Source organism: Pagrus major, chromosome 2 (assembly GCF_040436345.1).
Source record: "Pagrus major chromosome 2, Pma_NU_1.0".
In the NCBI taxonomy this organism is placed as follows: Eukaryota; Metazoa; Chordata; class Actinopteri; order Spariformes; family Sparidae; genus Pagrus; species Pagrus major.
The window spans coordinates 19510636-19526289 of NC_133216.1; the positions used below are offsets into that span (position 1 = coordinate 19510636).

The window sequence follows — 15654 nt, forward strand, 5'->3', positions numbered from 1 at the left end:
TTGCAACAGAGAAAAGCCAAAACAACACTTTTCACTGCTAGTTTCATGCTGTAAAAGAGAAGTCTTCTCCTGGGGTGCCATGAGCAAACAAAACCTGTCCAGTATGTGCATTCATTGCGATGCAAAACAGATTTCCAATGCTTCAGCATCACTTAAGGCCCCTACTTTCAATTACAATGTCACGAGCACTTAAAGCTGACGGGCCTTTAGAGGAGGAGAGTGGAACCTGTGGTGAAGTTCCAGACGGGCTTAGAGGACCATTAGGGACTTTAAATATAAAATAGAAACACACACACACACTCACACACTGAAAAATCTACTTTTCAGATGCCTGTTTTCTAAAAATACAGCCAATAAAAACATATGTAAGCCACATCGGCCAGTATAAACACAGGCTCTGGATATTGTCAGAATTAGTTGGAGAATGTGTGCTGATTTTTCTGCAGGAGGAGAGGAGAACAGGATGAAGGAGGAAATGCAAGAAGGAGACAGGAGAGGAGAAAATGTTGAAGGGAAGGAGAGGAGAGTGGAGGAGATGGGATAAGGGGGTAGAGGGGAGGAGATGAGGCTCGCTCCTCTCTGTTCCTCGCGGATCCCGCCCCTCCTGGTCAGGGGTTGGTCAGGGAAACCCAACTCCCGCGCATGGATTGGTCGGCTCTCCTCTGGACGGGCAAAACAGTCTCTCCTCACAGACACAATAAAGTTTAGAGCTGGACGCTTGCAGGCAGTAGGCGCACAAAACCAGCCCTGCGCTGCGCTCCTCCACACGGACTTACTGACGGGAGACAACGCAAGAAGGACTTATCCACATGTAGGGCTATTTTTTTTAAAAATCGCAAATGCGCATGTTGTTTTGATCGGAAAACACTTTAGATGATTCCCTGCTGCTCTCTGGATGTTTGAATCGACTGAATGGCTCGGATTTGGATATTATAGCCTCCAAAAAAACGCACGGACTACGCGCGCTCCTCTCCGGCTGGACTGTAGTAAACACCGGGGTGCCAAACCAAACTTTTTAAAAGGAAGGATATAACTGTGCCAGCACCCACAGAGAGGGCAGTGCCGCGGCTGGTGAGTGACCAATGCCCGGGATGATGGTGTCGCTCAGCGGGGCAGCCCTGCTCGTCTTGTCCGGGCTGCTCGCTCCGCTCTGCGTGGTGCGGGCTTTCGGGGACGAGGTGGAGGAAATGACCTGCGACCCGATCCGGATCAGCATGTGCCAGGGTCTCGGCTACAACGTCACCAAGATGCCCAACCTGGTCGGCAACGTGCTGCAGTCGGACGCAGAGCTGCAGCTGACCACGTTCACGCCGCTCATACAGTACGGCTGCTCCAGTCAGCTCAAGGTACGACCCGGGACTGATGCGTGCTGGTGCAGGACAGGACAGTGTGTTATTAAAAGCATGCACACATTTAGGAGGCGCTGATCCTGGACTCTTAAAAGGCATGGCTGAGTGGAGATAGTCTGCTATATTTGTGTGCGTGTGTGTGTGTGAGAGAGAGAGAGAGAGAGAGCGAGAGAGAGAGAGAGAGACAGGGGGAGAGAGAGGAACACAGTGTGGTCCCAGAGCACATGACAGGGAGCTACAAGCAATAGTTGGCTATTCAGTGAACTGTTCAGACTGATGGTGCCAGTGATAGTGAGCTGGCCTCCACAGAGTTAAAATAAGCGGAGGGGTCCCTGCCTCACTGATTCCCTTCCTTCCTGTTGTGCCAGGCTGTCATGCTAATTTCACTGAAAATGCCCCCCTCTGTCTGTTGACAGTCTCAGTTCATGCCCCACACAGCAACAGCTGAGTCTTCACTGCTAGTCTATATACTGTTACTGTCTCTTACTCAACAATGGTGCCCTCAGTGTTAAGACAAATGCTGCTTGTCTGCCTCATGCACCATGTAAAGAAAAAAAATAGATTTGTCCTATTCAGCTTCCTTAAGGTTTGGAAAGGTTTAATTGGAAAGACTCGAGTCGAATCTGTGTCAGCGAATGGAATTTACTCTTCCTGAAATGGCATGCATTTTTATTTTGAGATGTCCTCCTATCACACAGCTGGTCATACCTACACTTGTTGATTGTTTCCTCCATTAATCAAATAGGTGTTCAGTCTATAAACGGTCAGAAAGTGGTGAAACATTCTCAAATGTCTTGTTTTGTCCACAACCCAAAGATATTAAGTTTACTGTCATAAAGGAGGAGGGAAACCAGGAATTATTCACATGTAAGAAGCTGAAATCACAACATTTTGTCTATTATTTTCTTAAAAAGTTACTCAAATTGATTAATAGTCGGAGATTAATTGAATAGTTGACAACCGATCAATTCATCGATAAACATCTGCACACACAGACCCGAAAACATGTGTGTGTGTGATTGTTTTGTGTTTTTCAATGATTTTTGTGTGTATACGGATTTATTTTGACATGCTAACTGTTTAAAGGGGCACTATGTAGTTTTTGAGAAGAAATTCAAATTCAGATTTTTTATATTTACGATATTAATGAATTAATAATACAAACTCAGAAATATGTCTGTATTCATGTGAATAAACGAGCTGTTCTCAGAGGAAAATAAGATCCCCCAAACAGCTAGAAAGGTGGCAGGGTCCGCCACATATAAACAAAGTACATAAAACAGTATGAAATTGTGTTTATTCAGTTTATTCAGTCATTATTTTGTTTGTTTAGGCATAACATTTCAGAAAATGAAGGTCTTTCTCTCTGATGATAAAAACTACATAGTGCACCTTTAAGAAGCTGGAATCAGAATTTTGACTTTTTTCTCTGACTATCAAAATAGATGATCATTGATGTAATAGTTGACAACTGATCAGTTTATCGATAATCTGCACAGACAGACCCTGAAACAAATGTGTGTGTTTGGTTTTTCTTTGTGCTTTTCTGTGAGTTTCTCTGCGAATAAGTTTTATTTTGACATGCTAACTGCTGAAGAGATATTTGTGTGCATGTGTGAGACAGCCAGACAGAACAGGGAGCAACTGCAGCGTAAAACCAAACTATCCCCCTCCAGCTGAAAATTGGCCCGCAAGATTAGCTGACACCCCTCCCTCCCTCTTTCTCTCTCTCTCTCTCTCTCTCTCTCTCTCTCTCTCACACACACACACACACACACACATGCTAAAGAGGGAGGAAAGGGGAAAGGGAAACCGTATCCCCCAACATTTGCTCTAATGGGAGGCTTCCTGACGAGTAACCGGAGCAGCTCTTAGCAGCGAAGTGACAGCACTCGGGTTACCAACAGTCGGGGGAAAACACCCAGAACGTGTTACATTACTGTCGCATAAGTTACTGTGGGAAATATGTAAAAGAAACGGTAAACTACTGCGTCTAATTTAATGTTGCACTCTTTCCTAGTTTGTACTGTAACTGCTGCACAAGAAGTTCCCCAGGGAAAGATAAAATACCATCTTCTCTTATCTACAACTTTGCCTGCTTTTCACACACAGGACAACTTTGTTCACTTTTTTAATCTCGTTTTATCGAACAGCAGATTACTCAATACGTGTGGTTCACTTTGGGAACAAACATTCTCTATAAATGTAGTGAAAGGCTTAAACTGCTTCCAGATCAGCAAGCCTGCTCTATTTGCTCCACTACAACCCAGATACTGATCAGAGAGCAGTGTAACAAATTGGGTTCAAAGGGAGTTCCCTTTGACTCAAATAACTGGTTTGGACATGGCATACTTCCCATACACAGCCTCTAACAGAGGAAGAAGTTATTGTATCAGAGTTTGGACTCATAATCAGAAGTAGCCCGCTGATTGTTTATCTTTAATTCTTACAAAGTTTATTTATCAAGGATGCAATTTCTCGACATTAACATGGCGCAAACATGCACAGTCTTTATGTTTACTTTACAAATAATTTCTCTCATAAAGAAAGTAAGAGTTATATAATGTTTCTGTGTGTATTTATTTCCCAACCTTGACACCCTTCTTGGATTCATGTTTCATTTGGGCTCCGTTCAAGGCCTGATTTCAAGCTGGGGTTTCTCTGTCACTGGATCAAGGCGGCAAGCCCAAAACATTTTGCTCTTGTTACGGCCCATTAAATATTTTGGTATTTTTAAAATGAAAAATGATAGAAAACACTACGCTTTAACACGCTTTAGCATTCAAAGTCAGCCATCAGCCTGTCCAAGCTCCTGGAGGCGCGTGTTTGTTTCCTTTATTTGAAGGTAGCAGATTGAAATGTACTTTAGGCTGCTGTGTATTTTCATATCGTGTGCCTGGCGCGATTTTACACTCCGGCTTCAGACTGATTTCACCGTAAAGGCATGAAATCACTTAAAATTGCAACCTTTTGTAACCCCAGAGTATTTCTTCCCTCACATCACCACCACATCATCTCAAAGAGTCAGATGTGACTTCAGACTGCTCACTATCTTTATAACCCTGACTTAGATATCTATTTCAAAACCATTGCCATGGGACAGAGAAAACTGAGCCTTGGATTAGGGGGGATTATGGAGCATTACAGGGCACATGCCCTCAGTGTTGTTAAAATCACATATTGTTTTTAAAGACGCAGAGTTGTATGTGTAACCTTGGCAGCAGGTTAGTGTTTTGACTCAAGTTATGGAGTTTCTTATTTGAAGTGAAAATGGAGACCTACCACTAAAAGTGGTGATGCAATGTGCTGAAAGTAAAGGCGGCAGGATAGTGAGGGGTATATATGCTAAGTAGATGGAGGATCCACATGTGGGAGTACAGTGTGTAGCCGCCTACCAGCTGTAATCCTGTTGTAATATGTAGAAAGACTGGCCCACAGGGGAGTCACAGCGCTGTTTCTACTTCGTTAACAAGCAGTTTACCACTGACACGATTTACCTTCTGCTTCACAGTTTGCTTCAACTAAAACGGAACAAGTCAGTGCACTAAAATGTAACATACAATTAGATATGATTTTTTTTTTAAAGACTTTTGTGTTCTTTATTTGTTTTTAAACTTGCTCTGCAGTCAAGCTGCAACAATTAAATGATAGGTTGTAAACTCTTGATAAGATTGATGAATCAGTTAGGGTAATTTTGTAAGAATAAAAGTCAACATTCTCTGATTCTAGTTCTTAAATATTGTGAATATTTTCTGTTTTCTTTACTCCTCTATGACAGTAAACTGAATATCTTTGGGTTGTGGACAAAACAAGACAATTGAGGATGTCACATTGGGCTTTGGGAAACAAAACTAAACATTTTTAACCATTTTTTAAGACCAAACAAGTAACAAGAAATTAATCATGTGATTGTAAAACGGAGCAAAATGTTCAGCTTGTAATCTCCTATCTCCATTTCCCTTCAGTTCTTCCTGTGCTCAGTCTACGTGCCAATGTGCACTGACAAGGTTCCCATCCCCATCGGTCCATGTGGCAGCATGTGTCTGTCTGTGAAGAGAAAATGCCTCCCAGTGCTCAGTGAGTTTGGCTTCATCTGGCCTGAGGTGAGTCACATCATCACACAAACATCCTCCATGTCTTAACAAATGTAACTTCAGGATGTGGCTGAGTGATGTGGAAAAAGGATGTACGAAATGTTTGTTAATTAGTTTTAAAAAAAATCACAGCCTTAAAAAGCAACCAAAATGCCATGTCCAATCATGTCTTCTCACCAGATGCTCAACTGCAGCCTCTTCCCACCTCAAAACGACCACAACCACATGTGTATGGAGGGTCCAGTGGACGAGGACCCGCCCTACCAGCCCGTCCGTCATCCTCCCCAACAGGAGGAGTGTCAGGCCCTGGGATTTGCACCCGACCAGTACACCTGGTATAAACAGACTGAGAGCTGCACCCTGCAGTGTGGCTACGACAGCGGGCTCTATCGACGAGGGGCCAAAGTGTTCACGGATGCGTGGATGGCGGTGTGGGCCGTGCTGTGCTTCTTGTCGACCACCTTGACCGTCCTTACCTTTCTGTTGGATTCACAGCGCTTCTCATACCCTGAAAGGCCCATCATCTTCCTGTCCATGTGCTGTAACCTGTATAGTGTTGCCTACCTGGTAAGTTGGAGATTCAGTATTATATTGTCCCACTGAAGTTTATTTGTTTTTTAGATAAGAAGGAATCTATAGGGTTTGAGCAAAGTCTTGAAAGTTTAGAAAATTCTTAATTTAAAGGTGCAGTATGTAAGAATTGACCACGTGTTGCATTCATAATCAAAACAAATAAGGAGCATCATACAGTCTTACATATTGCACCTTTAACTAGTGACAAGATAGTTAACATTTATCTTAAAAGACTGAAAATACATGTTTACTTCAAGAAACAAATTTTCAACACAACATTGTGATGACATAATGAGTTCTGTTTGTAGTCAGCACCTACATTACATCTGACAAATTGTTACAGACCTGAGATCTGTATTTACAATAGTGGTGTTGCACTCAGATTCTACATAATGTTGCTTTAAACAGGAACGTGCGAATGACTGGGTGTGTCTTTGTGTCTTTTTCTTGGATTAAGAAAGATTTGTTTTTCACTAATGTCTTATTTCCTTCCACTGTCACTTTCTGTCCTGTCTCTTTCCTCACCCTCTTCCTCTGCTTCCTGCAGGTGAGGCTGACTCTGGGCAGGGAGCGCGTTTCCTGTGACCTGGATGCCGCAGCCGTACCCATCCTAGTCCAAGAAGGGTTAAAGAGCACCGGCTGTGCAATAGTCTTTCTCCTGCTCTATTTCTTTGGCATGGCTTCCTCACTCTGGTTAGTACACACACAGACACACACACACACACACACACACACTTTTTATCATATCAATCCTTCGACTCTTTGTCCCATTGTCATTTTGAATGGACTGTTGGGGGAACAATTGGAACACGAAACTTTGCATCCTGTTTTCTTTACAGTCTAACTATCCTGTCTCATAACCTCTGTACTACATGGATTAATTTCCACATACAAAGGCAGCCTTTGTAAAAAAAAAAAAAAAAAAAAGCTACTTTTCTAGTGCGTGCTGCCGTGCAGTTGCAGTGGAAACACATCGCTGCCACAGCTCTTTTTCTTCCTTTTCACTTTGACCTTGTTTTCCTGTTTGTATTCACGTTTCCCTTTTGGACGAAAAACAGACTGAAAAGCCCAAGGACTCCACTCTGTCCTAAAATATGATCCTCTGTTATGTAACTCATTACTCTCTAGTGTCAGGATGAGCTAACATGTGTCTGCATGATTTAAACCTTATCCTCTTGCTCTCTCTCTTCAGGTGGGTGATCTTGACCCTCACTTGGTTCTTGGCTGCTGGACTGAAGTGGGGCCACGAGGCCATTGAAATGCACAGCTCCTACTTCCACATAGCAGCCTGGGCTATACCGGCAGTTAAAACCATTGTCATCCTCATAATGAGGCTGGTGGACGCCGACGACCTGACGGGGCTCTGCTATGTTGGCAACATGCAGCAGGAGGCACTCACAGGATTTGTGGTGGCGCCGCTGGCCACATACCTTCTAATAGGTAATTATGACATGACTTGCGATCAATTTATCTATTTTTATGGGAGTTTTAACCTTTACAGATATACCTATATTTAGGGGTGTAAGGTTTCTGAAGATTGAAGCCGCGATTTGAACATCCATGCTCCTGAGTCGCCCCACCATCACCACAAATCTCTCTTTTACCTTCACTTTTAACATGAGTCAGATTAATGTATCAGAAAAGCTATTTACCACTCCTGTGTGTAAAATGATAAAAACTGTGGAAAAAAATACATTTTATCCTCCAATCAAATTCCTTTCTCATCTCAAAATTCAAGTTTTGTTGGACTGCTGGTCTGCGGTAAACAGCTACCTGCTTCTGTTGACTGTGCTTTACATGATGCATTCAGGGCCTGCTCGTAAATAACATACTTTATGTCATATGCTTGAGAACATTTTGTTTATTCAGTTATGGAAAAAATAAATATTTCTAAGTTTGTAAATGATGAACTCTAAGTTTAAATTTCTTCTCCAAAACTACATAGTGCCCCTAAAACATGTACAATCGCTCATTTCTTCTATTGTTTTCCTTTCTGTACATCAGGCACACTGTTCATCTGTGCCGGCCTGGTGGCTCTTTTCAAGATCCGCTCCAACCTGCAGAAGGACGGAGCCAAAACAGACAAGTTGGAGCGTTTGATGGTGAAGATCGGAGTGTTTTCCGTTCTCTACACTGTCCCAGCGTCCACTGTCATCGGCTGTTACCTCTACCAGCTCTCTCACTGGGGGGAGTTCAGGGCCAGCCCCCGGGACTCATATGTGGCATCAGAGATGCTTCGAATCTTCATGTCTCTGCTTGTAGGCATCACATCAGGCATGTGGATCTGGTCAGCGAAAACCCTCCACACTTGGCAGCGCTGCTCGGCCCGCCTCCTCAGGGACAGCAGGGCGAGCCGGGGGGGCAAGAGGGCACCGGGCGAGGGCTGGATCAAACCGGGGAAAGGCAATGAGACTGTGGTGTGAGGAGAAAGGACAGGAATGGACTTGTATCTGCTTCCCTCTCACTTACAGAAACTCACTCTGCCACATTGAAGGACAGAGAGGGCAGAGAAAAAAGATGAGAGGGAGATGTGACGCAGGAACGCAGCAGGAGTTTCTCAAGGAAGCCACTGGATGTAATGGCATCGTACAAGCTCACTGAGAGTCCTCAAGCATGCCTCACCCCCCTCTAACTGACCCTGTGCCTCTTCAGGAGGAGAAAAGTGGAGGTGGGTTGTGCATCAGTAGCAACAGTAGCCTCTCTACCTCTGTAAGACTTCCTTTGCCCAGAGAGAGAGAAACAAAGCAGAAAATGAAGGAGAAAGAGAGACGGGAAAGGCAGAAGAGAAGCATTGATATGCAGACCAGACGCAGCGATAAGCTGTGTAGCACCACGTCTACCTCTCTGTTTCTCTTTCCTCTCCCCAGCCCTCAGCAGCAGAGACTGAACCTGCTCGATACAGTAACCCTCACACCGTTGTGTCTTTCTAGGGTCTTTTGAAGTTTTGAATTTTACACTGGACAGTCCTGGTGCAGACATGATGCAGCTGTAGGCTGATGTTTCCCAAAAGCACCTGACAACTCATATGGGTTCATATGTCCACATGGAAAAGTATAGGAAATCAATGAACTACCAGGCCAAAAGTAATTAAAATCTGAAGAAAACATATCAAATGTATGTATTTACATTTGGTCACTGATCTTTTTTTTTTTTGTTTGTTTGTAAATTATTACCTTTTGTACAATATAAAAGAGCAGATTTTTTTGGGAAACCAGATCTAAGCTGTAATAATGCACTATAATTATATACAATATGTGAAGCGTCTGTGCTTGTCACAAGTGCATTACCAGGGACGGCAGTGATGGGACTCATAACAAATCATTACACAGTATGTATATGAATATGCAGAGAGCCTTTAAACAGGGAGAGTTTGGTCAGTTTTCAGTATGAAAGCTGCAGAAAAAAAAATGTGTTGTTCCGTTTCTTACAAATATCATGAAGGCAAGCGCAGGTGGAGAAACATTAGAGAATATTTTTTTAATATGTGTTGTACATGTAGGTAAAGTCCGTGGTAACTTGGGCTGCAACTAACAACTTATCGATTAAAGGTGCAATGTGTAAGAATTGGCCACCTCTCATATTCATACTCATACTCAAAACAAATAGGGTGCAGCATATCATCAGAGTAACTGCTAACTGCTGCTAACTGTTGCCCTTAGCTAATCAGCTCAGTTAGCTGTGCAGTTAGCGGTTCGGACTGGGTACCAGGAGTGTGTTTATACCGCTAGCACAGGAGCGTTAGACAGCTCTAGGAGAGATGGCTAGCACGCTAACTTCAGTATCATAATATCATAATGTCAAAACTGCTATTCACATGCTGTTGATAATGTTTTTTATCTAAAATTTCTACATATTGCACCTTTAATCTGCCGTTATTTTCACGATTAATTGTGAAACGGTTTAATCTACAAAATGTCAAAATAAAAATCGATCATTAAAAAATAGTTGCCGTTCAATTGCCTAATCAAGTAATTGACTATTAGTTGCAGCCCTTAGCGGTACCCATGAGGTCATACTGCAATGAATCCTGGGAGAACCCCGGCTGTGCCTTTTTTACAGACCCATAAATGTGGAAGTGGTAAGGCATCTGGGAAATGTAGGCCTGTGTGTTTTACCTCAGTAGTCTATGAGAAGCTCAGCTAACTTCCAATGATGTGTGCAGTCCTCTTGGAAACCTCGTACTGTATATGCTCTCAAGTTACCGTGAAAGCCAGGAAATTAAATTATTCCCTCTGCCCTCTTCTCTAAACAGTGGACCCGAGGCAGGTTAAAGAATTAGAGGTTATTAGACAATCAGTTGCCAAAAGACACATTATGCAATAACAAAAGAGCTGTCGCAGGCACATGCACATGTATGCAAGTATATGAATCTGTTCCCACGAATGTCATCCACCAGATTTGATACGAAGTTACACCAACAATAAGAGACCATATCTGACCATGTCTGTTTGTGTACATCTCTCAGTTTCTTCTTAAATCTCTTCAGTTCACGAAGCCAACATGGAAGCACAGTGAAATCTGCACTATTAATTGGCATGTCTGTCCCGCCTGCATGTCTGTATGTCTGATGCTCTCATCTGCCTGTTTCTCTTCAACCTTGTCTGCTGCATCATGGCTCATTTCCCAGACAATCAAGTCGTCCCTGGAAAAGATTATTGTCCGCTGCATTTCAAAATTTCATGGATGACAGAGACGAGATTTCTGGTCATTGTCTCCAGCGGTGCATTTTGTTGACAATGGATATCTTCCACTTCCACTCTAATCTTGCTCAATAACTGCTTATAGAATGAACTATAAGCTTTCATTTCTATAAGTTATAACTGTCTTACTGCTGCTTTCACCAAATTCTGCAACTGCTCCTTTTTGCCTGACAATCTATCTAGCAAAGCTCCTGTGTTTCAGTGAGGCTTTGAATGTATACAAATGTAGGGTGCGTCTACATATTAAAGTAAAGAAAATTTGGCTCTGGGCAATTTAAATGTATAAGGGCTAGAGCTTTGCGTCATTTTAAAACCAGATAGTGCCTCACACAGCCTGTCACATGTATTTTTAACCCAATGTTTTGACAGAAAATCATTTTTTTTACCGTGTGGGCTGCCTTTTCCACAAAGTACGTTAAATGTAACATCATCCGTATTGCATTCAATGATCCTTTCGAGGTTCTGGTGAAACCTAGAACCCCGAAAAAACAGTGCTTCTCCAACCAGCATACCTTGGCACACTTATTAAATTTCCAAAGTCAAACAAACATTACATTGAGTTAAAGTGAATTAAATTAACCCCTGACCACCTCCCCCTCTGAGCTAATGCAGTTTCCCTCTCATGCCTTCATGTCTTGGCTGCGTCCTCTTGTATGACCACGCTGAGCTCCAGGTGACATTTCCAAACAATCGCTGAATACTTGTGCCTTGAAACAGTATGAGCGTGTGCCACGGCCCAATGAAGATTGAGAACCACTGATGACACAGATTTGTAAATGCTTTTGAGAAGCCCAGACATGAATCGATGTTGGAGTGAGTTCACGGACACTGGTCGTAGCCTTTAAGGTCTAGAGACTGTTCCTTTGTGTACAAAACTTGTTGTCTTGATGATGTCATCAATGTATTGTAAAGAAAGTGCTAATTTATCGTTGTTAAAAAAGTGACAAAAATGTTAAAACTTGTTTGTTATTTAAAAACACTTTTGTATCAGAAGAAGATGATGAATAAAAACTTTTTGGTTTCCAACATGTTGATGCAGTTTTGTGTGTATTTATGTGTGTGTACGTGTTACGATATACACACCTACCTTGCTGGGACTAGTAGACCTTATGGGGACCAAAGCCCTAATGAGGCAAAAAGTCATTTGGCTGTCCACGATGAATGGAAGTAATGAAGCGTAATTAAAAACCATTTCCCACCAGTGCGATGCAAAAATGCAGTGCGACAATACGGAAAATCTGGATGCAGTTTTTCTGAGTGACGACTATGCACACCAGGTCTGGTGCACGTGTTAATAAGAACCCATAAAATCATTTTTTATAAATTTCCGTGCAAATTTTGAAAACCCGTGCTTAGTGTGAAACAGCTTTAACTAATGAATCTTTTGGTCTTGACAATGTCAGAAAACAATGAAAAAATCCAGAGGAAACATCTTGAACGTTTTTGTTTTGTCCGACCAAAGTTTCAAAAACCCCAAATTGTGTGTTCAATATCACTTCAGACAAGAAAAGCATCAAATTCCCACATATGCTTGGCTCTTTTGCCGAGTAAAACTAATAGATTATCAAAATAATTGGCGATTGACTTTTTTTTTTTGCTCTAAATAGACTACATAGACTGAATAAACACTTAAAAAAAGACACGACTGAGCCGTGTGTATGTATACTCGGCAGCAAGTGTACGTGATTGAGAGTGAGTGAGTGAGTTCTTGTCTGGGTCTATGAAGTACCTTGCAGGCCTTCTCAGTTGTGTTCACTTAATGGGTTGAACAATGCTGCCACCTCTTGTCTGATGAGACAAATGAAGTGTTGCTGCTAACACCCTCGAACGGTTGTTTGCAGCCTCTCAGACCCACTTAACGCTACACTTCCACACAGCAGTGACTCTGTTTTCATCTCTCTTGCGTCTCTTTCGGGGTTAGGATAAGAAATGCTCCATGACCACTTAATTTGTTTTGAATCCATAGTGGAAACACAGTAATTATTCTGTGTAAACAAGACTGTACCGTCATTCACATCTCATCAGCTATGAACTTAAAATCTACTCAACACACACACACACGCTCACTTATAGCACACACGGAAACATTCACACACACACACACACACCCACACACACACACACACACACCTCCTCTCACTTACAAAATTTGCTGTAATTTGGTTTTACAATTACACTTAATGCACGCTAGGCTGTAATTTACCAGCGCAGGGGTAAAATTCCATCTGAAGAAACTGATTAATTCTGTGCAGCTCGAGTGCGAGTGTGTGTGTGCGTGTGTGTGTGTGTGTGTGTGTGTGTGGGCAGAAAAGAGAGAGAAAAAGACAGTCCAAATATCTAAGTCTGCAGCTCAGATTGCCTTCCTGTAATTTACTGTGAGCGAATTGAGTGTTTGTTTAAGAATTCACTCAAAGGCCTGAGGTAAAGGGAAAGTGACAGCATCTACTGCTCTATTGTTTCCAGATGTGGCTCTGCTAACGTGCGCACACACACAAACACACAGTACATATACGAGCAAGCATGTTCACAAACTGACATGCACGTTCACACAAACCCAGGCAGAAAGGGGGGGAGTTAAATGAGTTGACTGCTCTTAAATTCATACCCTAAATGGTGTTTCTATATGGGAGAGTGTGTATGAGTGCATGTCAAAGCGCCCAACATGCTGTCGTTGTTTTTTCCAATCAGCTACAAACTCAAACTCACATGTTTCACTCAGTGCCACACTCATTTTATCTCCAGGCAGCAGTTTCCACGTTTGTGTTTGGTTATTTCGAGATTCAGTAACTTGTATCACATGGAAATCTTAATAACCAACAGCTCACCCTAAACGCTGATTTTCCAACATTAGAAATAACAACAACAATACACATCCAACTTTAATCCTTACTCACCAATGACAGCTTTTACAGCGTAACCTCTGGATAGCCACACTTGTGGTGACATTTGGACACAGCCAGTTCATACTGTAAAAACACACACACACTTTGTTCCACTCTTTTAGTGAACAGCATGTTAGTATTTTTTTTTTCTTTTTCAACAAGGCTGAAATGTGAAAGGGCCCCATTAAAATTCCTTGGACTAATATTCCTGGGAATGTATTTCCAGAGCTGGGTTCCCTTGTGTGTAATTCGGTGTATACGTCTGTGCCTGTATGCACGCATGTAAGAGTTAGAAAGAGACAGGAATTAAAAGAGCTGGAGATGAAATGAGACTGATAAGATTAAGAAAAAGAAGAACTAGAAGTGAAAGAGACAAAAATAAAAGAGTAAGTGACAGGGATTGAGAGAGGGGAAGAGGGAAAAGGAAATCTGTCATCCTCCAACAGCAGAATGCCGCAGCTGTTCCCTCTCAGCAATGTTGAAATCATTTTCCCATTCCGCTCAGCGTCTGTGCTTGTATGAATAGTTTTGAGTAATGGCCACCACTAGGGATTCTGGGTGACGTAGCTGTCTTGGCGTGAGAGCCAATTTGGTGCACGGAGGATTTGTAAATCCTGGTTCTCGGGGCCAAACAAGCTAACGAGTTGAGACTGAAATCCAAGAGGCCTGCCAAGACAGAGATGGGAGAATTATTCACCATCAGGTTGACACAGAGAGCTCTTTATACATGGTGTGAAAGATTGGATTTATTTTATGCCAAACAAGGATGTATTGTATGTTTAAGGTCAGGTCAGATACTTGAAAATGGATGTTAGTGCTGTCTGCCTAAAGCATGTTAAGCACAATTTTGGACAACACTGAGGGGCTTTGAAACACTGATTTAAGCCAATCAGGTGCTCTCTGGCTTTACAGCAAAAGGCCTTTATGCATGCTTTTAATGTTTGTGGGCATGTGATAACTCTTCGAAGATGATTTTTGCCTCAGTGGTCCCATATATTCCTCACAAAGCCACCGTGTCTCATCAACTTTCAGTCCCTGAACCTCATAAAACCTGCACTTTATCCATGACAATTTGATGTTAATGTGTGAACTATTATCTCGGTTACACCATAATACTGCGGCACCTCGTCCCTTTGTCACCACTAGATGTCACTCTTCGTCCAGATCACCCTGCCAGGTTCCGTCACCATCTGTTGTGTCTCTCAGCTGTATTTATGCTTGTTACCTTTCATGTATCCTGGTTGTATGCTCATTTGGTTAAATCAGAGGTGAATTGCGATTGATTAAAGAAATTGCTCACAGAAATTCAACAAATTAAGAGCTATTTTACCGAAATCAGCATCACTAATGGAAGAGAAACAGAAGAGAGAGGAAAATATTAATCAGAAAAACAATTTGTATGGCTTTCTGTCAGCTCAAAACTGTTTTTGAGTCAGAAATCATGTCAGTGTCGAATGCCTTTTCAAATAAATGATTAAATCATTAGCATTTTGGAAAACAGCAACAACAACAACTTCTACCTCATCATGTTTCAGCTGAATTGTATTATTTTTAACTCCACTACATGTGACAGCAGTAGTTACTCATTACCTTGCAAATTAAAGGCTTTGCACACTCACACATCCAGGTGAAAGATGGATGGAGCTAACATACCACTAGAATGTGACTCATTACAGTGCATACCTCCACCAAGTCCCAACAGTCTGCCTTAATTCAATCAAGCCTTATAAACCACCCAAAACTGCTAAAACAAATGTATTTTTTTCATCAAGAATAATACAATATTCCCTCAGAAATTAACGAAAAGTGTTGAAAAACGCTCTATCTTGCAATGTTAAAGAAAGTGAGAAAGAAAATTCCTGGATCAGTCCCTTTTTCCAGATGCAGACTAAAAGTTAATGGAGTCTATTCTGGACCCAGACCCATCCTCCCTCTAAGTTTCGTGGAAATCTGTTAAATCTTACAACCAAACAAACATGCACAGGTTATAACATAACATAGTATAACTTCTATGTGGATGCACTAAGGGTGCAGGGGCTGTACATTGTTACATACA

General features: G+C 42.1%; 1 protein-coding gene across 1 annotated transcript; it reads left to right on the forward strand.

Annotated features, from left to right (window-relative positions):
- Positions 1-781: 781 nt before the first annotated feature.
- Positions 782-11742, forward strand: fzd4 (frizzled class receptor 4). Its single transcript, XM_073490809.1, has 6 exons — positions 782-1346; positions 5315-5452; positions 5624-6010; positions 6564-6709; positions 7209-7456; positions 8021-11742. Exons 1-6 carry the CDS (start codon positions 1083-1085, stop codon positions 8437-8439), a joined length of 1602 nt encoding a protein of 533 aa, XP_073346910.1. The 5' UTR covers positions 782-1082; the 3' UTR covers positions 8440-11742.
- Positions 11743-15654: the final 3912 nt, after the last annotated feature.

Bases quoted from the DNA above. Each gene is read 5' to 3' on its own strand.
- fzd4 (XM_073490809.1), top strand. From the start codon at position 1,083: ATGCCCGGGATGATGGTGTCGCTCAGCGGGGCAGCCCTGCTCGTCTTG. The intron at 5,453-5,623 runs GTGAGTCACATC...TCTTCTCACCAG, and splicing joins TTGGCTTCATCTGGCCTGAG to ATGCTCAACTGCAGCCTCTT. The intron at 6,710-7,208 runs GTTAGTACACAC...CTCTCTCTTCAG, and splicing joins GGCATGGCTTCCTCACTCTG to GTGGGTGATCTTGACCCTCA.